The sequence below is a fragment of the Pipra filicauda genome, unplaced genomic scaffold, assembly GCF_003945595.2.
Source record: "Pipra filicauda isolate LSUMZ 115617 unplaced genomic scaffold, ASM394559v2 scaffold185_size1782982_pilon, whole genome shotgun sequence".
NCBI lineage: Eukaryota > Metazoa > Chordata > Aves > Passeriformes > Pipridae > Pipra > Pipra filicauda.
Genome location: NW_024104293.1, coordinates 317,448 through 339,476, shown reverse-complemented (window position 1 = coordinate 339,476; position 22,029 = coordinate 317,448). Strand labels below are relative to the sequence as shown.

The window sequence follows — 22,029 nt, the reverse complement described above, 5'->3', positions numbered from 1 at the left end:
AGACCAGCTACAAACTCCCCCAACACACATACAAACCCACATGAAATTATGAAATTACTGTTTCATCTGTTTTGGGTACCATCTGATAGGAAGACTTCTTTGTTCCTGTCTGTACACCTCTTCATTATTAATGTAAGAGTTTTCCAAGCGTATTATCTATGTCCCACACCTACTCCAGCGGAAAATGCTGACAGGCTGAGGAAGGGCAAGGTTCATTCCCATGCAGGTAAAAGAGCAATGAGTGCTCACACAAATAACTCAGGTGCTGCAGCACCTCTATTTTGCTTGGTAACAAGCCTCTCTCTTGCCTGGAGTGGTACCAAAGTGAGCATCTCAAAGTCAGCCCTTCTTAATCTGTTTCAGTGGGGGAAAAGTGTTATTTTTAGTGTATTTTTAGTTTAAGAAGTTGGTTGCATATTTCAAGACTCAGAAAGCGAAGCCTATATTTTCCATAATGAGACTTTTTTTTTTTTAAGCAAAATTGATTTTTTTCTGGTATTCTAAGCAAAGGAATGTAATTTCTAAGTACATAACCTTTTAAAAATGCGTACACATAACTGTAATAAATCTATCCCCCCAACTGGTATGTACGTTTATTACCCCCAAGAAGGCAAAAAAGCCAAGTCCAGCCTCTTGTAGTAAACTTATTTTTTCTAGGAGGGTCTTACTTCTTCAAGGAATAGCAAGAGAAACTACTTCTAATTTATCTTATGACAAGAAAAGGACACACGTTATTCTGAATTTCACAGAAGACTTGCAAAAGCACTAAAAATGCAAGGAAGTCCATGACAGCAGCCCAACAGCCCAATCTACTATTAAGAAATTAAGTTGCTGCCTAATAAAACCACTCGGGTAATTGGATTTACCGATGGCTCAGTTCTAAACGGCTTCCAGCACAGCAGTGGCACTGCCATGTCACCTACCTGGCCCCAGGAACTGGCAGCCTCTGGCTCTCACTGCAGCCCAGAGGTTGGAAGAGAGCTGCTGAGGGTTCTGGTGCTGGAGAATGAGCTCTGTGACTGTTCTCTCGCCCAGTGACCGCGCCGCTCGCATGGCTCTGATCCGCCCTTCCTCCTCCACCAGCTGGCAGTGGACTAATGTCACAAGTTTCCTCTGCATGGGACGACTCAGCACGCTCTGAGTAGTACTGTTGAGACCCACACCTTCAAAACAAAATGAAACAGAGTAATAAACTATCTCATATTTCCTCTTTTTGTGCCAGCCTTCAGGTACTGTACTGTACAGTGCAAACCTGATGTCCACTTTGTCAAACAGAGCACTGCACAAGGCATATCGGATGTTCATTTTTGCCACCTTGTCTTATTTGGCATTAAAAGCAGTCTCCTGGGAGTCAGCTTCCCCACAGGTTTAAGTCTTGTGATTGGCTGATTTGGCTCTCTAAGAAGGTGGAGCCTCTAATGAATCCTCTCAGCGTGAGGGTAGTTTGTCCCACACTCTCAGTTCATCCCTTATTCATGAACTTCAGGGATCACTGGGATGTTGGTTTGTTTTCACAAGACATTTACTTTCCTGCCTACATCTGATATCTCCACTGCTTTGGCCCAGCCAAACTGAGCTTACACATGAGTCCTGAACTCCCTGGGGTGCAAAAATTCTGATTCACAAAGTGCTGGGAGCCACTTAATCCAGGATAAAGAAACGAGTGACTCACTAGGCAAATGGCTGCCATGCTGAATTTGTTGCACAGCCAGGGCTTGTTCACCGGGCCACTACTACCCAGAGTCATGCTGCTGTCACACTGTTCTGGGCAGAAAGGACTGAGACGACTCCCTGTAAAAATTCATTTCTGAAAACCTGATGCCCAGGATGCTCAACTCCACTCCTTGGGCTGACAGACTGTCTGAGTCCAGTACATGTGGTGCAGATAAAATCCATACTATTGAACACAGTGCAGGTTTGCTAAGCTAGAATTACTCAGACTGATACAGCTCCTGTGTAAGATCTTGTTATCACAAAGCAGAACTGAAAAAAGTCTATTTTTACTTAGTCTGCAGAGGCCAAAGCAATTTACAGAGTTTGTCTCAGCTCACTATATCATGGTCAAATAGCTCAGTCTTTTCTCAGAATTACTTTTGACACCTTCCACAATTCCACACCCACACCCCCACCATGAAAACATAATCTTAATGTTTAGGAAATCTTCTTCAATTTGTTTCTAAACTAGGTTTATATTCATTTTTCAAACAGACTAACTAATCATTTGGATAGTTTATTTTGCATCTTATTTGTTTCCCACTCTCACTGTCCAAGGCAGCAATGCAGGAACTACCTCTGGCACTGCTGAGTGGTTTGAGGTACAATGCCAATTCTTCCACACATTTCTTGCCCTCCTCATAATGCTTGGTGTCTTCAGCTCCACTGCATAAAGTAATTGGCTGCTGCTCAGGAACCTGGAGAGGGATGACATGTACATTTACATGAATATGCATAAACAAGTGACAGTCATGCTTACAAACACTTGTTACTATGAAGCATTTCCTGTTTTATTCCCCTTCTGTGTTTTTCCTATATTAATAACCATTTTTTCAGCTTGTTTACTGAACAAACCCCAGTGAAATGAAAACAAAAAGACAGAGAATTTATGTTTAGTAGATTTCCTTTATTTAGTGGCTGACAGGAACTAGAAGCAGGAGGCTTAACATGGCACTTCCCATAACTACAAAACTCTGGCTAAAATAACGCACATTGAAACATCCCAAAAGTTGGCTGGCCAAAAAAAATCGGGGGGGGGGGGAAATAAAAAAAATAAATCAGAAGAACCCTGGTCTGCAGGTAAGTACTGATTTGTATCTAGAGCCTCACAGCTCTAAAATCATCCAGGGATAAATTACAGCTACTTAGATTAGCAGGAGAAAGATTTAGCAGCAAATACACTATGACACCCTTGGAACATATTCTGACTCGATCAAATTAACAAGTAGCAAGACCAAGTTATCCTACACAGTGCATATGAACACACCCCTGACATTCGTGGGTTTGGCTGTTTGTTTTTTTTTTTTCCCGGTGAAATGTCTTCATCCAGACATTCATCAGAAATCAGGTCTTTTCAAAGGGATTTGGACCACTCCTTCCCCAAGTTATGATTTTGTTTTTGCCTTCCTCCAGGTTAATTCTTAAAAGCTTTAAGCAAATTTCAGGCTGCAGAATAGCACTGCACTAACATTCTCAACATCACTATTCAGCAGTCAACCCAACATGACAGCACAGAGAACTGGAATTTCTCAGAAGACTAAACACAAGCACGTTTTGCATATGCTGTCAAAGCACAAACAGATCTCAGAGTTCTATTTCCAAGTCAATCCCTATCCCAGTGGCAATAACAGCCTGCTAATCCCACATAGCTGCTTATGGGGACCAACCCAGGCCCTCAATCTACAAGCACAAGCCTTTAATGCCTCAGTTAAATACAGTTACAAACCCACCCACCTTCACGTGCAACCCAGTCCTGGGAAAAGCAGTGTTATGGTAGCACTGAATAAAAGCAGGGAATATATATAAATTGTATATATATATATATACATACATATACACAGACATACAGATACAGTTGTCATCACCAATGGGGATAGGAGCTTTCCCATCTATTTTAATAGACAGTAACGTTTCAACCACATGATCACCCTTCTCCTTACACAACAATCTCTGCTGAGTTGCTCATTTGACACACAGAGCAAAATAAAAAGTTACTATCTACCTGACTCTTGCTTTTACAGCAGGCAACAAAAATAATCTCAGAGTGCAAAATATCAGTTGCAATTAAGATAGTTGATACCATCACAAGACTAACATAATCAAGATAGTCTCGATCAGGCACAGCCTCTTTCACTCCCATTAAAGGGAAAACCAAAGCCAAGACAGCAAGGTTGGCCTTTTCACTGACTACAGTTAACTTGTCATGTTCTGGGCTTTTTGGTTTTAATTTTGGGACAGGGTTTGTTTGAGGTGTTTTGCTTTCGGGATTTGAGGGGTTTTATGAGTCTGTGAGCAAGAAAGTTTTCAGCAAAAGGAGATTTCACAAATGGATCTTACAGTGGTCAGACCTAACTGTCACAACAGACTGGTTTCTTGGGATCTGGGAAACAAATACTAACACCTTCGATATTTACTTGCATGTTGACAGAACACTGCACACCTCCCTTTCGAAGCCACTGCCATTTTAGCATAAGGCTCTGCCTAGGCCGTCACCCAACAGAACTGGATCCGCTACCCAAAGACATCTCCTGCACGTGTGCCCAGACAGAGCCTGCCCCATCCCTGCCTTCGTTATTGTGGGCATAGATTTTGTGAAAATTCCTCCTTATTCCTGCAGCCATTCCATCCACACCGGTTACAACTCAACCCACAACCCCCAGCAGACAAAGGGGGCTGGGGACCGACGTGGGACAGGAAGCCTGGGACAGGAAGCCTGTTCAGCCCCGGCTTTGGCCCTGAATTGAAGGGGCTTTAGCACACATTCAGAGCCGTGTTTGGAATGCCAGACACAGCAGAGCCACCAGCGAGACACAAGGGCTGTCTAGGCAACTAAAAGAGAGCTTCCCCCTCCCCCAGGGAAAAGCTGGCAGAGAAAAACCTCCAGGAGTTAATCAAGCTGTACAACACTACCTGCCTTTATTTCTCCCCACACACTTCACCGTCACTCATGCGAATGCACCTCACAATAAAATTCACAAATTATTTTCCTTTTGCTGGTTCTATTCTATGCACTTGCAAGAGTTACTTTAATATTTTAGGGTTAGGATGATTGTAAGAACAGCATCTCCCAAGAGAAAAACTGTAAAGACGTGATTCATAAAAGTCACAGGAAATGTGAATTTTATTTTTGGCTCCATCGTGAAAGTGCTGAGGGACAACTGAGAAATAATAATTCAACTCCAAAGTATTTTCACTTCCCCTTTGCAAAATATCCTTTTAATAGCATGCATGGAGAATGACCCTATGGTCACTGCTGTTTACAACCTCTCAAGAGCCCCAGAATATATGCCCTGCAGAGTGAGTTCATTATTTTCAAGGTCATTCCATATATTCCATTCTCTCAGACACCACACCCTTATCACAGTTTTCACTGCAAATATATTCACATCATGTAACCAACACCTCCCGGGGGGACGAGAGCGAGACAGGAAAAATGATCTCAGATGTTTAATTGCTTGAGATTTGTGAGGGTTTTGCATCTGCCTTGGCAATGCCTGTGAGGATCCCAGCAGTGGAATGCTGCCCATCAGCTTGGCTTGTGGCTGTGGGAAGAGGGGAAGAGGTAGCATGAGGAAGGGGACCGGAAAAGAATGCTAAAGCATCACCTCATAGCAGGCAGTGATTTGGAATTGGTGATTTAACTGTAATTTGATGAAGGATGTCAGCTTGAGTTGTCACTAATTACCATTAGACATCTAATTGCACAGAATGAGAACATGTTAAACAGACTAAATCCCTTTTTGTCTGGTTTGAAAACTCTTTCTCCCTCCTTCCTATGAATGGAGGATTTGCTTCCCGCCCCCCCAAAAAACCCAAACAAAAACCCAAACAAAAGCCTAGTGTCTTCAGTTCCTCAAAGGTTTACATTAGGGACAACTTCTTCACAGATAATTCCTCTTCTGTGGCACTTCATTTCACCAGAAGTTACAATAAAAAAATGATCAAACAAGCCTCTAATAGCTCTGCAATTGCAATCTTCCCCTTTTGAAAGGGCTGTGAGTTAAGATCACTCCACCCATTCTCTCATCATGTACATGATTCCATTGCCCAATGTATCTGTCGTGTCCAACAGGAGACTATGAAAGACATTAAAGCACCACAGGCATTTCTGCCACCCTATGTCACCTGTTTGGAATGTGTACGCTGCTGCTTCATGGGTTAATAAAGCACGAGGGAAGAGCTTAGATGACAGATCCATGATTATGCACCTTCAAAACACAGGCCAGGTGAATGCTTAAAATAGTTGCACGTAGTGAGTAACATGTGGATGCTGGAATAGCTAAAATTCTAAACGCCATTCCCACAGAAACAGGCTTAAGGGATTTCTTCACCCAAGAAGTGTAAGAAGCAAGGTATCCCAGGAGTGCCTTACTGGTTTGTGCCCAAGCCATTGTGCCTCCCTTCCCTCACAATATGCTTAGCTCTGCTTAGGGCTCAGCTATTTCCAGCCCTCCCAGGAATAATAATTCTCATCTTCCCCTTATAATCCCTTCTGCTCCCTCATCTGCTGAACTCATCTAATCTGGTGGGCTGAATTACCCAACCAGAGGGGCTGTGGAATCTCCCATTCCTCTACTGTCCAAGGCCAGGCTGGATGGGACTTGGAGCAACCTGCTCTAATGGAAGGTGGCCCTGCCCACGGCAGGGGGTGGAATGAGATGAGCTTCCAGGTCCCTCCCAACCCAAATCAATCGATGATTCCATGACCACTGCCTCCCAGCCCCTGTAAGCACTGTTGACCTGTAACACGCTATAGGGGAGCAGGCAGAAACTTGAGTCCCTCTAACAGTTAATTTTCACATCAAGGGGGGCTATAACCTGGGCAACAGGTTTCATTTCTGGAAAGGGGTGGGGAGAGGGAAAACTGAGAAAGAGTCTGTAATTCAAGTAAGAAAACAACTCTTCTTACCATTAAAGTGGCAAACCAACCCAGAGAGAGAATGCTATTGTCAGAGAAATAGGTTACTGCTTCCCCAGGCGACTGTGTGACAAGTTTAGTACGTTTTCCCTCTGAAGTACAGCCCTGCTTATTTCACCCACTGTTGCCAAAGTGACTTGCCCTGGAATCCCATAACTGCTGCCAGTCACAGCAGAATAGATTTGTTTCTTTAAACAGCCTGGTCTCCTCCTCTGCCTCCAGCAAAAAAGCACTTAACACATATAGACTTCTCAGAAGTCTCCCCAAAGGGAAAAGAACAAACTGTTCTTCTCCCTCACAGATAAAAGCTTTAATTGTGCTGTACTGAATTTCCTTCTAAAATGAAACCTGCTTTTTTTGAATTTATAGTTTAAAAAGAAGGTATTACACGTCTCCATGGACTCAGCTTAAGGTGTTCAGGTGTTTGTTGGAGATTAAGGGACACTAATGACACACAGACCCTCCTGAAACTAAACCATGAAGCAGAACAAGAGAAATGGGCTTGGTTTCAACTGAAGTCGATACCACTCATGCTTTGAAAGCTGGATTGCTTCTCACAGACCATTTTTGTTGATATGTACCAAAGAGAACCCACGTTCTCAAACAGGACACAGTTCAAAATCACTAGTTTCTCTAAAGTACCTTTTAATTTTTTTTTTTTTAATTTGTCCTTAATCAAGCCCTTTTCTCTAAGAAGATTTAAAAAATAGCCTTAGAGAGGCTAGTGGGAAATAGTAACTGTTTCCCTGTCCTCCCCAGTGAAATAGTGTACTTATTTTCTAGTACTCCATAGTCTGGTAGGAAGGGGCAGGGAGGAGGAAAGGAGGGTGAGTTGTACTGAACACTGATTTCATTCACATGTTGAAATTAGGAGCTGGCTGGGAAGGTGGTGCAAACTTCTCTTAAGGGGAAAGTTTCTCAGTAATAAACATCCAGCTAAGATCCATGATTATCGTTTAGGTACCAGAATTGCTGGGAGCAGCAAACATGCAGCAGTGAGTGGCAAATGAGGGGTGTGGGAATACTGTCTCTTTTGGTGGCATTTGCAGCTTGAAGGTCATCAGGGAACAAGGTCCTGTGAATCCTGATCACGTGAAATTCTAAGATGTAAAAAGGAGCACGAAATGGTGTCATTAGTTCAAAGCCAGGACCCAGAGTCTCAAGACAAACAACACTATAAAGCCTCTCTTCCTTCTTCATACCTCACACATATGGATGAGAAACTCTGGCTGGCTAACTGGCAAAACCAGAATAAAATTCTCAGTTACCCATACGGAGGCAGGGTGGTTTTTCATTTCATTCCAGAGGATCTTGTTTTTATGGAAATTGTAATTCAGGCAAAGATCAAGTTTATCACATAGCTTCTCACAAAGCTTAACAAATGCACACAAACCAACCGCAAAAATGCGAGACATTTATCGCAAGTGTGGACATTTGGGTACAGCTGGAACTATTCTAGAAACTGCAAAGAGGAAGGAAGGAGATGTAAGGGAGAAAGAGAATTACAATATTTACTTATGGCATCACCCACAGATCTCAGTGCTTGGAAGCTCTTCAAAGATGGTGGCATATCACAGAAATGGGAGTGCACAGTCTCACTGCCTTCTCCTGCAGAGCAGGATGAGTCACTCAGCACAGCCAGAGACATCACTGCATTTTAAACTTGTAGAATAACTTCTATGCCACACACCACAGAAAAATAACACCAAATTAGCCATATTACTTGATGAACTTAGAAGTGGCAAAAGCATGGCTGGATCTCTAGGTCCCAGTACCTAACAAAAAGCAACATAAGAGTATCTTTCTCTCCTCCACATCTTTTACAGCTCCTCCACAAAATTCTTTCCTTTTCCCTGAACTATGGGCCTCATTGAATTTCCTGCTGATTTCAACTCTGCTGAGCCCAGATATGGAAGCAGAACAAACCAAAACAACCACCCCTGTATGGTAACTGTCCCCATTTACATTTTCACTCCTCGCCCCTAAATTAGACATGATTGCCCCTCCTCTTCCAGGTCCACAATCCTGCCCAGCTTTGGGATGTGCGGGTCACAGGAAGCTACTAGTGATCTAAGCATGATAAGTTTATGCCAATTTAGGTCTGAGCTGAACAGGGTGATCCTGCTTTCCACACACCCCTGCCCCTCTCCTGAGGCAGTCATCAGCACCAGGGACACTCGTCCCCATCAGATCACCCCTTCAGCTGACCTCACCGGTACCTGTTCCAGCAAAAAGGGGAGGCTTGGGCAGGTTGCCCCTATCCACCTACATGGATTTAGAGCGACATGTCAGTTCAGGAAGTTGCATTTCCAGTGCACAGTTTCAAATTAAACATAAGGCTGTATAAAGGCTGCTACCAGAGGGGTCTGTCCCACTTCCCTTACACTTCTGACCTGCTTTTGGGACAGCTGGCCACAGGTCTTGTAGGGTGAGTACAGTAAAGCACATAACCTACAACAGAAGAATGGCTTCCCACTAAATAAACTCACTGATCCAGCTCATCCTTTCAGCAGAGTATGACTAGGTAAGAGTCAAGGAAGAAGGAAGGGAACAGAACAAACCCATTCTGGCGACAGCCCACGGTTACACTGAATTAGATGTAACAAAAATCACAGTCAGCAACCAGTAGAATCAAGATCTAAACTACTGTTCCAGGTACCTCTGCAACTTTTTGTAGACATTTACAATAAAGGCAGATGAGTACTCCACACACCATTAACATCAGTCACAACTTGTCCTCCTAAAAGAAAGAAGGAAAATAACACAACCCCAGATTCTGAAGAAAAGCAAAGCACTGTTACCTGAGCACCCACTAGCTGCAGCAGGGCCGAGTTCACAGGGAGGAGTTCAATGTCTGTGTTGATAGTGGTCTGGTCGAAGGGACATGCCTTACGGTGGAGCTTGTTGAGGCACATCTTGCAGACGGTGTGGCCGCAACCCAAGCTGATGGGCTTCCGGATGGTTTCGTCGAACGTCTGTGTGCAAATTGGGCAGGAGAGAAAATCCGTCCATTGTGGAGCTTGTACAGGCATTGCTTCAGGAGTTAATCGACAAGACAAAAATCTAAAGCACAGATTCCACTGGAATCAAAATCTTGGGAAAAAAAAGTCTGTTTGTTTTTAAATATCTTCTGTAAGTACAGACAGTCAGCACATAGTGTGAAACATAACCTAGAAGGAAGCAGAAACACACAGTGAGCATCCTGTACTGGAACAGGCACGGGAGACCCTTTGTGCTCAGTAAATAGCACTTGTCAAGGTACAGCTGAACTGGGAATGTGAGGTAGGGAGTGCAGTTCTGACACTAAATACAGGACTGAGTCATGACCTGCTTTAATTCCAGCTAGTCTCTGGCACTGGAAAAGCCACTTTAAACCATTTCTGCTATTATACAGCTTAAAAAAAAATAGGCAACAGATAACTATCTCATTGAAGTTATAAGGCTAATTAGCTTTACAGTTTTATGTTCTCTTTTTTTCTTCATAAACGAGCCAATTAACATCAATAAGATTTGAATAAAAAAGACCCTTTTTGAAGGGCTGGTGTGCTTATTCCACCAAACCAGTTTTTTTCATGGTATTCATTATGAGCTTTAAATAATTTTGCTTAGACAAAGCTTTTACCACAAGCAAGCTTTCTTCAGAGTCCAGTGGGCTCCGGATTGGCACACAGTGACTCTGGAAAGGTGGGAGCTGTCCCAGCCTTCAGAGGGAAGAACATTTCTAGAATGTCTCAAGGACCCTTTTCTGACCCCAATGTACATCATTCCCTGCCTATCTAGAGATTATATTGACAAAGAAAGAACATCTTTAATGTATTGAGAAATCACACAAACTACGATAGAGGAAAACCTAGGAGGTCTTTATCACTTGGCACTTTCAAATCAAAATGCTAAGAGGATCAAGTGTTACTAATTATGAGGCAATGGAAGAAAAGACATCCCTTTGGGACAAAAAAAAAAAAAAGCAGAACTCATGTGAGGAGAAATATAAAAGAACAGATGGATGAAAATAATCATCAGAAAGAAAACTGGTAATAAAATAATTTCTGATGTCTGGCTTACTTTCTATCACAAGTGGAGTTGGAAAAAAAAAAGAGAGGGCAGGTCAATGATTTACAACCAATTTTTCTATATCTAGCAGCTCAACACCAACAAAAACCCCAGTCCAACCACCCAGATGTGGTAGTTTCTCTTTCCCACATGCCACTGGCTTCAGTTTCAAACCCATGAGTGTGCACTTGCTTGTTAGTATCTGTTCTGATAGAAAGTTCTCACATAAGCAAAACAGCAATCTGTCATCAAATCTCAGCTTGAAAAACAACCTCACAATTTAAATTAAAATCTCAATTCTAAAGGCAAAGAGAGAAACTTCAAATTAAGAGTTGTGCAATTCAAAATCAAAGCATTTTAAAATAGCACAAAAAGAAAATCTAATGCTAAAACAGAGACTGAAAAGCCTCAGGCATTTTTTCAAGAATTTAGTGCAATGTTGTTCACCATTAACATCATTTTGCCAAGGCAAACAATGAAGAGTTACTAGTTAAGCTTTTAGCCACGTTTCATCAAACATTAAAGCTTAGTTTTAAAGCTAATGAAAAGGAGTTGGACTCGGATGATCCGTGTGTGTCCCTTCCAGCTCAGGGTACTTCATGATTCTATGAAAAAAAATCACTTGTCTCTTCAAAAGACAACGTACAACCCCACCAGCCCTGGTGCCCAGTCCAAAAGGGATCAATAAGAAATCAATATTATCCAGGCAGAGGAAGAGGCACTGCATGTGGTTAACCCTACCACCACCACTGCACAACCAGAAGATGTCAAGGTTATTCAGGGTTCCCCCTCCAAATCACCTCTTTAATAGCAAAGCACTCATTTTTTTCATCTTGTCAGCAGACAGGCAGATCATTTCCATTACTTGTAACACCATAAGCCAAGTGAAATCTTTCATACTTTTAAATTACTTCACTAAACTAACTTACTAAAACATCCAGGAAATTTATTTCCAAGCTTTCCCTTGCTTCCTTATATTTTAAGTAAACTTCGGTATCAAGTATTCCAGCCAGAATTACTCTTTGTAAACCAAATCTGCAAGAGAAATTAGCTGGAAACTCCACAGAAGTCCTTCTGCAGAGAGCAGAACACAGTTTGATAAATCTAGTGTTATGAAATACCATCGGAGGTTGAAAATCTGAGAGCTGAATCACATTGTTTCCTTTAGGTCACACTGCTATTAAAATATCTACCAACAATTTCCCAGACTCATCTGCAATTCAGAAACAAACTGAACAGCCTATGTGAAACACAGATTATTAACCAAGCATTAAGAACAGTTTCTTACTAACTGAGGAGATTTAAAACCAGCAGCTAATATGAAGCTGTACCATCAAGAATAAAAGGTGGACGTGGAGACTCCACCATCCCAGGCTCTGAACTGGAACAAAGGAGTTAAACGCAACCTTAATATGAGTTAACTAATTTAAAAACCCCAGTAAACAGAGACATGCTGCTCCTACCTGTAGCTCTGGCATAATGAAATAGGTCATATTTATTTACAAAATCAAGTTGAAAGAGAAGTTTGGGGAGTCTAGGGAGGGAGGGAGTAATTAGTGGCATCCATGATCCCACGTCAAGGCAGGTCTCAAAAGGCTGGGGGAAACAAGGGAAGCAAAGCTTATACATAATCAGAACTCTCAGAGACTCCACAGTGCCTGTGGATGTGTCCGGGTGCCTCCATGGCAAAGGAAGGCCACAGACAGCACTGAGAACAGAATACAGGGCTGGGAGAAGCCTCAGGAAGTCATCTACTCCAGCACAGCCTGGCTGCTGGAACAGATGGCTAACTGGCAAGATACAGCCAACCTCTTCCCCACAGGAGAAAAGAATAGCTGTTGGAGCAACAAACCCTGCACTGCTAATAAATCAGATCAGCACAGAACTGTGGAATTCCTCCGGTCCCACAGAAGACAGGAATGGCATCACAGGGACTGAGGATTGACGAGTCGCAGACAATACAGGCTGGAACTAAACCAAGTCCTGCTGCTGCCGCTACAGCTTTCCACATATATGGTCCCATTTTCCTGCTGGATCCTCAACCTTCACACAAGGAAGCAGAGCCAAGTGCTGAGACACAACATAAAATTCTCTCAGGCACAAAGCATCCAGATGGGGTAGACACGTTCAGAAGCGAAGCTGGCAAAGGTGTATGCCTTGTCACAAGGTTTAGGACTTGCTATGACCTTGGAAATAACTGGGGAAAAATAGTCTCTAACTTCAAAGAGCTTCTTTAAACAGGAGACATTAGAGATGGCAATCAAACAATGGAAACAAGACAGTATTATTACCATAGTCAGCCATTAGAACATCACCACAGAAGGAGAACACTTCCCTGTACAGATAAGGTAGGAAAAGCATATTCACTTTCATGGTGCAGTTTGTTTGTTTTTAAAAATGTTTCTTTCCAGCATTATGCCAGAGGTGAGAAAAATGCAAAGAATATAAACATTTATAAAAGACATAACCATTTAAATAAGCCCCCACTTCCATAATATTACGTTTTTAACCCAACTCAACTCACTATTTCACACCTGATACTCTCCAGTGCCTTAAACACGTATCTACATACACTTCGTTCGTGATTGAAGAAAATAAAGATATGTCAAAACTCAAGAAAACAAAACACTAAAAAGGCACATCACAGTACATAAACTGGAAGACAAAAAGGTGTAATTAAGCATGAAGATACTCCAAGACACAAAAAACCACACTAAACTAGAGATAGATTGATTTTATTATTTCTGAGCATGAAAATATAAAATACCGGTATGCAAGCCTTGTCCTCCAGCTTAGCCCTGCATAAACTGTTTTATCCACAGCCAGAATCACCTGGAAAAATTCCTGCTCTTTTCTGGGTCTCCCAGCCCCCCAAAAATCCTTGAAATTCCATCCTTCAACCAAGGATGGAAATGTCACGCTGTAATCAGATCAGTGACCCGTCTCCTCTGGGACCCTGCCAGTGCTTCAGAGAAAGGCAGGATCATTCCATAAACCACCAGGACAACTTCCCAACACTTCATCACGCTCCTTACTCTACAATGCAGAGGGGGAATGCAGCCTCCTGTCCACGCTGTGTTATGTCTGTGGCCACCAGAGCCTTCCACATGTCGCCAGGGAGCTTTGCAGATTCAACTCTCAACAAAAAGTTGTTTGCAAAATGCAGAACACTTTGTACCAACATCCACTGTCATCAAGTTTCACACAGGATGACACAGGAAAACTCCTGCGCTCCCAGTTAAAATCCCCGTCCCTTGAAGTTCTGCTGTCCGAGGAGTCCCTCGGGGCAGGTCCCAGCATTGCCCGGGTTCGGGTTCTCTCCCAAACACAGGACTGGGGCGCAGCGTGCCCCAGCACAGGCCCAGCCTGTGCCGCCCTGGCAGCACTGAGTCCTCCCTGCTCTCCCCAGCAAGTCATGGCACAGTTGAAGCAGATGACTCAGCACCTCAGGGGCACCGTCGGCTCGGTCTGTGCCCTTTCAGAGGAAACAAGAGCATTACCTGCTCCTGGCTTTTACTTATTCCCCATAGCATTTCGTTCAGCTTTTCTTCCCCAAGCAGTGTCATCGCCTTCTTGACCAAAAGTCTGAATAATCGTTTTAATTGTCTGCTGTTCTTTCGGTCCTGAAGCCGTTTCATTTTTGCTGAGTCTTACTCAGAACTAAACCAAGCAGAGTTTCCTGTTGCAGTTACCAGTGAACACAAGTAAAGCCTATTTAGTGCTAAGCTTAACACTACAGCAGCTCCTCACTGCCAAAAAAAACTCAGGCTTGCCAACTGATCTGCTCAAGCAAATACAGCTCTTGGCTAATCTATTATTTAATCTAATAAAGAAAACATCGTTTCATTAATTCTTTTAAAGACTCTTACTCCTTAGTAAGAACTTGCACATTTCTGAGAAGTAACCACATGCAGTTCTCTCTCCTGTGAGACTGGTTCTGTGACACATTAACTATTTCAAAACCCCTCTGACACTTAGAGATTAAAAATAAATCAACAGCCTAAATTAAATTAACAGACAACAGTAAAACAATTCCTAACTCACAAGGATCACCAGAGACCCCCACTAGTTCTAGCCACCAGCTGAACCCCTCCATACTTGCCTAGTGCCAAACAGACAGATTTTTACCAGTTTTAAAGAACCTTTTTATGTTCTACTCCTATGTGCTCGTTGTAATCAACAGCATTACTGAGGACACTAAAGTATCTTTCTTCTTTCCCCTGACTTTAAAAAGTCCTGAATTTAATTTTAGGGAAAAACTGACCTGACAACCCATGGGAAACCCTGACCAGCCAAAAGTAATGGGTTGTTATACAAACACCTTGTAATGCCAACTTCACAGTTCACAGAAAAGAATAAATCACGTTAGCTATGTTTTCCATATCCAGTTCCACAGAAAAAACCTCTGAAATAAAACTAAAGAGAGAGGGGAAGTCCAGGTCTGATCAGAGAAGAGTAGGTAGAAGAAAAAAAGCTTCTTACCTCTGCCTGGGAAGCTCCATGAACAACACATACGATAAGCCCAGAAGAGTAGTTCCGACAGACTGAGGGTTTTCCCCCCTCCTGTTTGCTCTCTGAAACTTCTGTGCACACCCTCCAGTGGCAGCAGCAAGTGCTTCACTTCCTCATTCCTGCTCGGCGCATGCCTGCCCCGCTCCCAGCACACCCAACACCTCCCAGAGCAAAGCTCCAACAGAACACATTCCCACCCAGCACCAAAACCTGCAAGTCTGTGTGTAACACATGTTCCCACCCTTCTCTCAAAGCTACAGAAACACCAATGGGCTGCAGTGGCTGTACAATAAATCTCCTTTTTCCCCCCTCTTTTTTTAAAGAGACAGAAAAGCAAAGCTAAAATCGTGAACACCATCAAAATTCTGTCCCAAACTCACTGAAGTTCAGTTAAATCAGATTCAAGATCTACTTGCTTTTCTTCTCAGTAATTTTTATTTTGACTGCAAAAAAACCAAAGGAAGTTTACGTAATTTCATGCAAAAGTCTTACTTGGTAGTCTGTGAAGTATGTTATGAAAAAGGGGCCAGTTAAGGACAAGATGTTATTCCTTATTTGAAACTTCCTGCCTTGTAACAACACGAGGAAAACAAAAAAACCAAACTAACATCATCACAACTGTACCACAGTACTTCCCCAACAGAGGCTCTAAAAGCAATTTACAATCATTTAAGCTCCACAACACCCCATGAGGCAAGAGCTCGTGTCTTACTGCGGAACAGAAAACTGTTGAATAGTTACTTATCCAGTGTTTCACAGGAAAAACATGGAATGAAACCTCATATAAAATTTTTGATCCCAAATATATAATTTTCTTGATCTCTTATTCTCACCCATCATTCAGTCACTAGTCTTGCACCGTTAGGGTCAATGAACATTAAAATATATACATCAGCCAAAATATACGCATACATTCCTCTACACATGCATGTGTAGAGGAAGCTTAAACTTCCTGCTCATACCCTCCAGAATATAAAACCTGCATGTGGATCAAATAGTAAATTTTCAGGGAAGATACAGGACTTACTTCATAATTTCTGGTTGATATTATACACCCCTTACAGCTTATTTAAAAGAAAGGGGAACAACCAACACTTACTAGTGAACGGTTTCATGATCTATCACCGAGAACATTTTTTCTACCAGTAATGACTGCCAAGCCCACAGATGATTAAATCCAGGGAGTTAACAGAGACAAGCATCTCTACGACACGTTCCTTTCATTTCAAGTTAAGAGTTCTCGCATTTGTCAATGCAACTGACTATGACATTAACACACTGATTAAATCAGGATTAAAAAAACTGAGGAAGAACCAAACAGATTAACAGAAGAAAGGCAGAAGGCACTTCAAATATCCACAACAGTTTTCAGAACATAGACTTTGGTTCAACTGGTCAGATCCTCAAGAGCTCTCAATTCTGCTGTCAAGGAGGCAACCAAATAATTTGCTCTTCCCAGAGCAGATACAGGTTTGAAAGATGCCATGGTAAAGATGGACAAACTTGTAAAAGTCATCAGGTTCAAGGGTACAGACACACATTACCTACTGCTGCCAGCTAGAGGAGTCACTACTCTTCCTTACTCATTCCTTTCTAAGATATTCCAGCTGAACTGGTTGCAGTTGCCCCGGTTTAAGCTCTAAACATAGATCTTTATTAATAAACACAGGTAGGCAGAAATGTGGGTGGACAGCAATTACGCAACCAATACCTTGTTTTAACTGAAAAAAGGCAAGCAATCAGCCACACAAACAGTTCATCTAAAATAAAACTCCAAGTAGTAGACTTCAGGAAGAGAAAGCACTGGGAAGTGGGTAGAGTTCTGGGGACTGCAAACACTCCAGCTGCAGAGGCACAGGGGACAGAACAGGCACCTGAGTCCTCATCCGCTGAAGCAAAACTTATTTTCTGTAGGCCCTTTAGTGATCTGATGCATCACAGCCATAGTAAGATTGGCATCTGCTAGAGAGAAACCATATGAAAGATGAAAATCACCAAGGCCAGCATCATTCTTTTCCAAGCAGAGATAAACTACAGTTACCTGACAACTCCTACTACAGGCATCTCGTAGATGAACAGTAAACTAAGGAAATGCAGGGGGGAAGATCTTGTAGCCACTGCAATGCCTTTATAATTTTGTAGACAGGAATCATTTAAGACCCAGCACAATTCAATGAAAGAGAAAGCATTAAAGAAACAACCTAATAAAGAAGTACAAAGTGCTGCTTGTCACCCACTCTCCAGTAGCAGCTTCTCTCCCCGCCTGACTCAGCAGCTCTAATTCTGCCTTGGTGTTGGTGACACTCGGCTACAATAACATGAGCACTGCAGCGTGAAACAATGGGACAGAGGAGGGCAGAGTCACAGTCTGGCTGGAGACATCGGTCAGAAAACGTCTGGGAATGCTCTCCACCTACAATACAACCTTTATACTTATCCCACACACCCTCTTCCCAGCAAACTTTTGTAAAAGAAATACTCTCTCTGAAAAGAAAATATAATCCAGAAACTCGGGGGGTTTGTAGTGTATTGCAAAATATTACTGAAAATATTACTGAAAATATTTATTGGATAAATTTACAAGGCAAGAATCCAGTAAGAGTATGAATTTCCTCCCTGCCTCCTTCCCTTTATGTTCAAGAGTTTGCATTACACTTGGCATTCTCCTAAACACATTTTTATTTGTTTTCAAACTATCTGGCAGATTTCAAAACCCCAAACTTCCTATGTCAAAAATTCCAGGTGCAATAGTAAGGAGATGCTGGAATATATTGTAAGAGCAGTGTTAAGTGAATATAAATGCTACTGCCCAGCATAGGCAAGAAGAAGCTTCTATTTCAAAGAGTTATTGAAAGCATAAAAGGTAAATGTAAAATTCAATTTTACAGAGAACTCCACAAGTGCTCATAAAACAGGTATTTTTAGTGCCCATTTGAAAACTCTGTCTCAGAACTTCTTTATAGTGGGATTTTTCTTCCCCTCCCTTTTCATTTCTCTGATTTGGAGGTGGCTTTCTTGTCACTCAGACACTGCCCCCACTTTAAAAACAGATGTCAGAGCTTCATGTTCATCATGTTTACATAAGCAGTCTCTAATAAAGCTTCAGTTATTCTATTTACCTTCAAAGCAATTTATTTTGGAAGACTGCACTTAAACATCAATAGATCTTTTAATAAAAACAGAAAATCATCCAAGACCAGCGAAAACTAATGAACTTTTAAACAAAACTACTGATGTAGTTGCTTGTCTGCCTGTTTAATTCATGAGTTCAATTAAAACATATTACAATCTCAAGGAAGGTTATCTTGTTCTGTGTCATGTACAAAACAATCTCTAGACTACTGTAATGTTTTTACAAAAGGCAATGGAGCACCTAGTTTGGTGGCATATACATCTTATCATACCAGGAGTCCACGATGACAAAGAAAGTTTTTCACCTCTGAGCCTTATTGTGATTCTATTATAATTATTCTGTTATAATTCTGTTTCACCATTCTCAAAGATTTTGAGACAGAATTATTAAACTATATCAGCTTCAAGAATTCAGCTCCTCTACTTCAGGCCCCTGTTCAGTCACCCATGTGATATCATTTCTGCACTATGAAGAAGCTGTATGGCCCCATCAGGTTTGGAGAAAAGATGTCCGTTTGCAAACAGTGTGAACAAGACAATGCTGCTGTGCTCACCACTGCAGTTGTACCAACCACTTCCAAGAAGTGGAGGTAGGCAGCCTGAGGAGTTGTAATAGAAGATAATGTAGGTTTTCTTCTTTTCTCTCCCAGATCACAGCTGAAGTCCAGCTGCTCTCATCCTGTCTAGAACTAAGAAAATCGTTAAAAGATTAGTGAAACAAGTGCCCTTGTGGCCAAGGAGGCCAATGGGATCCTGGGGTGCATCAGGAAGAGCACTGCCAGCAGGTCAGGGAGGGGATCCTGCCCCTCTGTCCAGCCCTGTGAGGCACATCTGCAGTGCTGGGGCCAGCTCTGGGCTCCTCAGGACAGGAGGGACAAGAGCTCCTGGAGTAGGTCCAGCAGAGGCTGTGAGGATGCTGAAGGGATGGAGCATCTCTGGGTGCAGGAAAGGCTGAGGGAGCTGGGGCTGCTCAGCCTCGAAAAGAGACACTGAGAAGGGACCTCATCCAGGTCTGTCGGGGTCTGCAGGGAGGGGCAGAGGATGGCCCAGGCCCTGCTCAGTGCGCCCAGCAATGGGACAAGAGGCAGTGGGCAGGAACTGATGCCCAGGAAGTTCCATCTGGACATGAGGAAGAACTTTGCTGTGCAGTGCTGAGACCAGAGAGGGTGTGGAGTCTCCCTCAACAGAGAGATTCCATAGCTGTCTGAACACAAGCCTGTGCCCTGTGCTCTGGGATGACCCTGCTGGAGCAGGGAGGTGAGACCAGATGAGCCTCTGCGGTCCCTTCCAATCTGACCCATTCTGGGGTTCTGTGAAAACACCCAAACTGTAAACAAAGCAAATCACAGACACTACCTCCAAGTGTGACAATCCAGAGGAGACGCAGCACACAGCAAGAGCAAATGATCTCTATTAACACAGCAGGTGACACTGCCTAGCACAACCTAGTAACGGTCGGTGAGCCATTTTAGCCCTGGGAGGACCCCAAGCATCCAGACTCACATTTGCATTCTACCACCAGTGAAGAGATACTGAAACTTTACCCATGTGGCATTTTCAGTGCAGTTTCAAGCCTGGCTTACAGTGGGGCAAGTCAGAACTGCTTCTCAGAAAGTACTCCCATGACAGCTCTAGATCTGACCTGCATTATCCATGCCAAGGACCTAAGCCTGTCAAAACCAAATTCCTTTCCTTCCCACATTAGCCTCTAACAGCCTCCAAAAGATGTTTCAGATCTGTTAAATGGTCAAGCAGTCCTGGAAACACAAGGGAAAGAGTGAGGGAAGCAGAGACAAAAGAAACTTCAAAACAGCCTTTTTTAGCACCAAGACGGATCTGTCAAGTTTTTAGGTGTAGTTTCATAAACAGCTTATTTGGGCACAACCTGGGCAACACAGATTTTTAAGTATTTCTTTATTAACTAAAGTATTGGCCGAATTTTAACCAGACATTTAAATGCTATTAAGCAATCCTAACATAAGGACGACTAGACTAACAGTTTGGAATGATGAGAGTAAGTGAAATGGAATAAGGAACATGAGCAATAACAACCTGTGGAATTGTTCCTTTATACTAAATCCACCCCAAAATTATGCATGTTTCAAAAAACAATGCTTCACAGCTAGGTTTAACCAACATTCAATGGTGTAAGTCATGCAAATACAGTCAAACCCATCCTTTCACTCCTGGTTAGAGCACTGAACAAAGCGCTGACTGGAGAAGATGAAAGAATGCTGTAGCAGCCTATAACTCTCATGTTTCCTTACAGCTCCTAGAGCCCAGCTGCAAATAAGGAAGCCATCATGTAAATGCTACAACAGTCGATACAAAAACAGCTTACAGGACTCAACAAAGCCAGGTATCCTCCTTTGTTGAGTCCTGTAGTAGCATCGCTGGCAATAATAGCAGGAATATTATGATAAAGAACCTAAGTTTCACAGATTACTATTCTGCTTGTTTCCATGACACAATTGTGTTTTAATAACACAACCTAGCCTACACTAGAGCTCCGGAGTCATCCAAGGTCAAGAGGCAGCTTGTTGCGGAAATGGCACCGAGCCCAGAGAGTTTCAGCTCCCTTGTTAACAGTTGCATAAATAAAAAATTAGCCACTCGACGTATTATTCAAGATTTTCTCCACGCCTCTAATAGTTTTGTTGTAAAAATCCAAACACTATTCAGCACTGAAAAACCTGCTCATCACTTTTCAGCAGTGTTAAATTGCCATTCACACAGGGCTTAAAGTCTTTCAAGTATCAGCAGGAGAGGTCACACAACTATTGCTGAAAAGCAGGTTAATGCAGGTACTTCTGACTCAGAATGTAATTGAGCCTCATTTGCTTTAAATGCTACTGGCAGCCGGTGATTCAATTTGTAGCATTGCTAAAAAGAGCAGTTCCAGCGGCCAGAAATAGCCCAGGGCAAGGTACTCCTTTTGAATGAGACTTTTCATGTAACCTTCAATCATAAGAAAAAAATCCCACCCTTAAATATTTTGCAGCTTTGGTGTTAAGTCTCACCTTCCAGATTTATAAAAATAGCATCTTTTCTTTACAGCTTTACAAGATCATTAAAAACAGTACTTGTGGTTTTAGTGAGTGGAAACAAAAGGCTCCAGTCTCAGGGTTTCCATTAAACACCTACTCTTAACCAATAACAAACATCTCCAGCTGAACCACAAAAATGAAATGCCTTTTCTTTTTTTTTAGTACAGCAAAAAATGCAAGATACTCATTTATTAGAGAAAAAATCCAAGCCTCCAATATCCCACTGACCCTCCTATCAGTAATGGATGAGAGGTATATTTACTTTTGGCAGGAACCTGAATTCAACTGGGAAAAAGAGTATCCTACATCCTCTTGAAAAGAGGTTTTGAATTATAACCCTGGTTATAAAAGTTTAAAGTTACATAACTTGAAAATCATCCAAGCAAGAGGGCAAAATACGATAATCCTGGGAGTTACCTATTAAAATCCAGTGCCGACTTAATGAATTCTGCTGTTCAGGACTTGTAAAAACAGTTCTACTTCAGACAGGTAATTCTGTCTTTTAAAACAAAAGTTCTCTTATTTACTGCTTACTTTGCATGAAACTTGTCCTAAACGGAGCAGTCCATGCAGAACAGTCCTCAAAGACATATTCATCTCTAAAAGATATTACAACTGTATTACAGCAGTATTAGCACCTGGAAAGAGGGAAAATAA

At 42.3% G+C, this 22,029-nt stretch overlaps 1 protein-coding gene across 13 annotated transcripts in view; it reads right to left on the bottom strand.

Moving 5' to 3' along the window:
• RC3H1 (ring finger and CCCH-type domains 1) overlaps nucleotides 1-22,029 on the bottom strand; it is a 62,351-nt gene that overhangs the window by 30,157 nt on the left and 10,165 nt on the right. For 12 of the 13 annotated variants that reach the window (XM_039380092.1, XM_027723446.2, XM_027723450.2 and 9 more), the window contains exons 2-4: nucleotides 9,433-9,801; nucleotides 2,291-2,411; nucleotides 924-1,163 (exon numbers count right to left, since the gene is read on the bottom strand). In XM_039380092.1, coding sequence (XP_039236026.1) covers nucleotides 924-1,163; nucleotides 2,291-2,411; nucleotides 9,433-9,663 — 592 coding nt within the window. In that variant the 5' untranslated portion in view covers nucleotides 9,664-9,801. Of the gene's footprint in view, nucleotides 1-923; nucleotides 1,164-2,290; nucleotides 2,412-9,432; nucleotides 9,802-15,163; nucleotides 15,185-22,029 lie in introns of those variants that run through there. The other variant, XM_027723448.2, reaches the window with a different exon arrangement.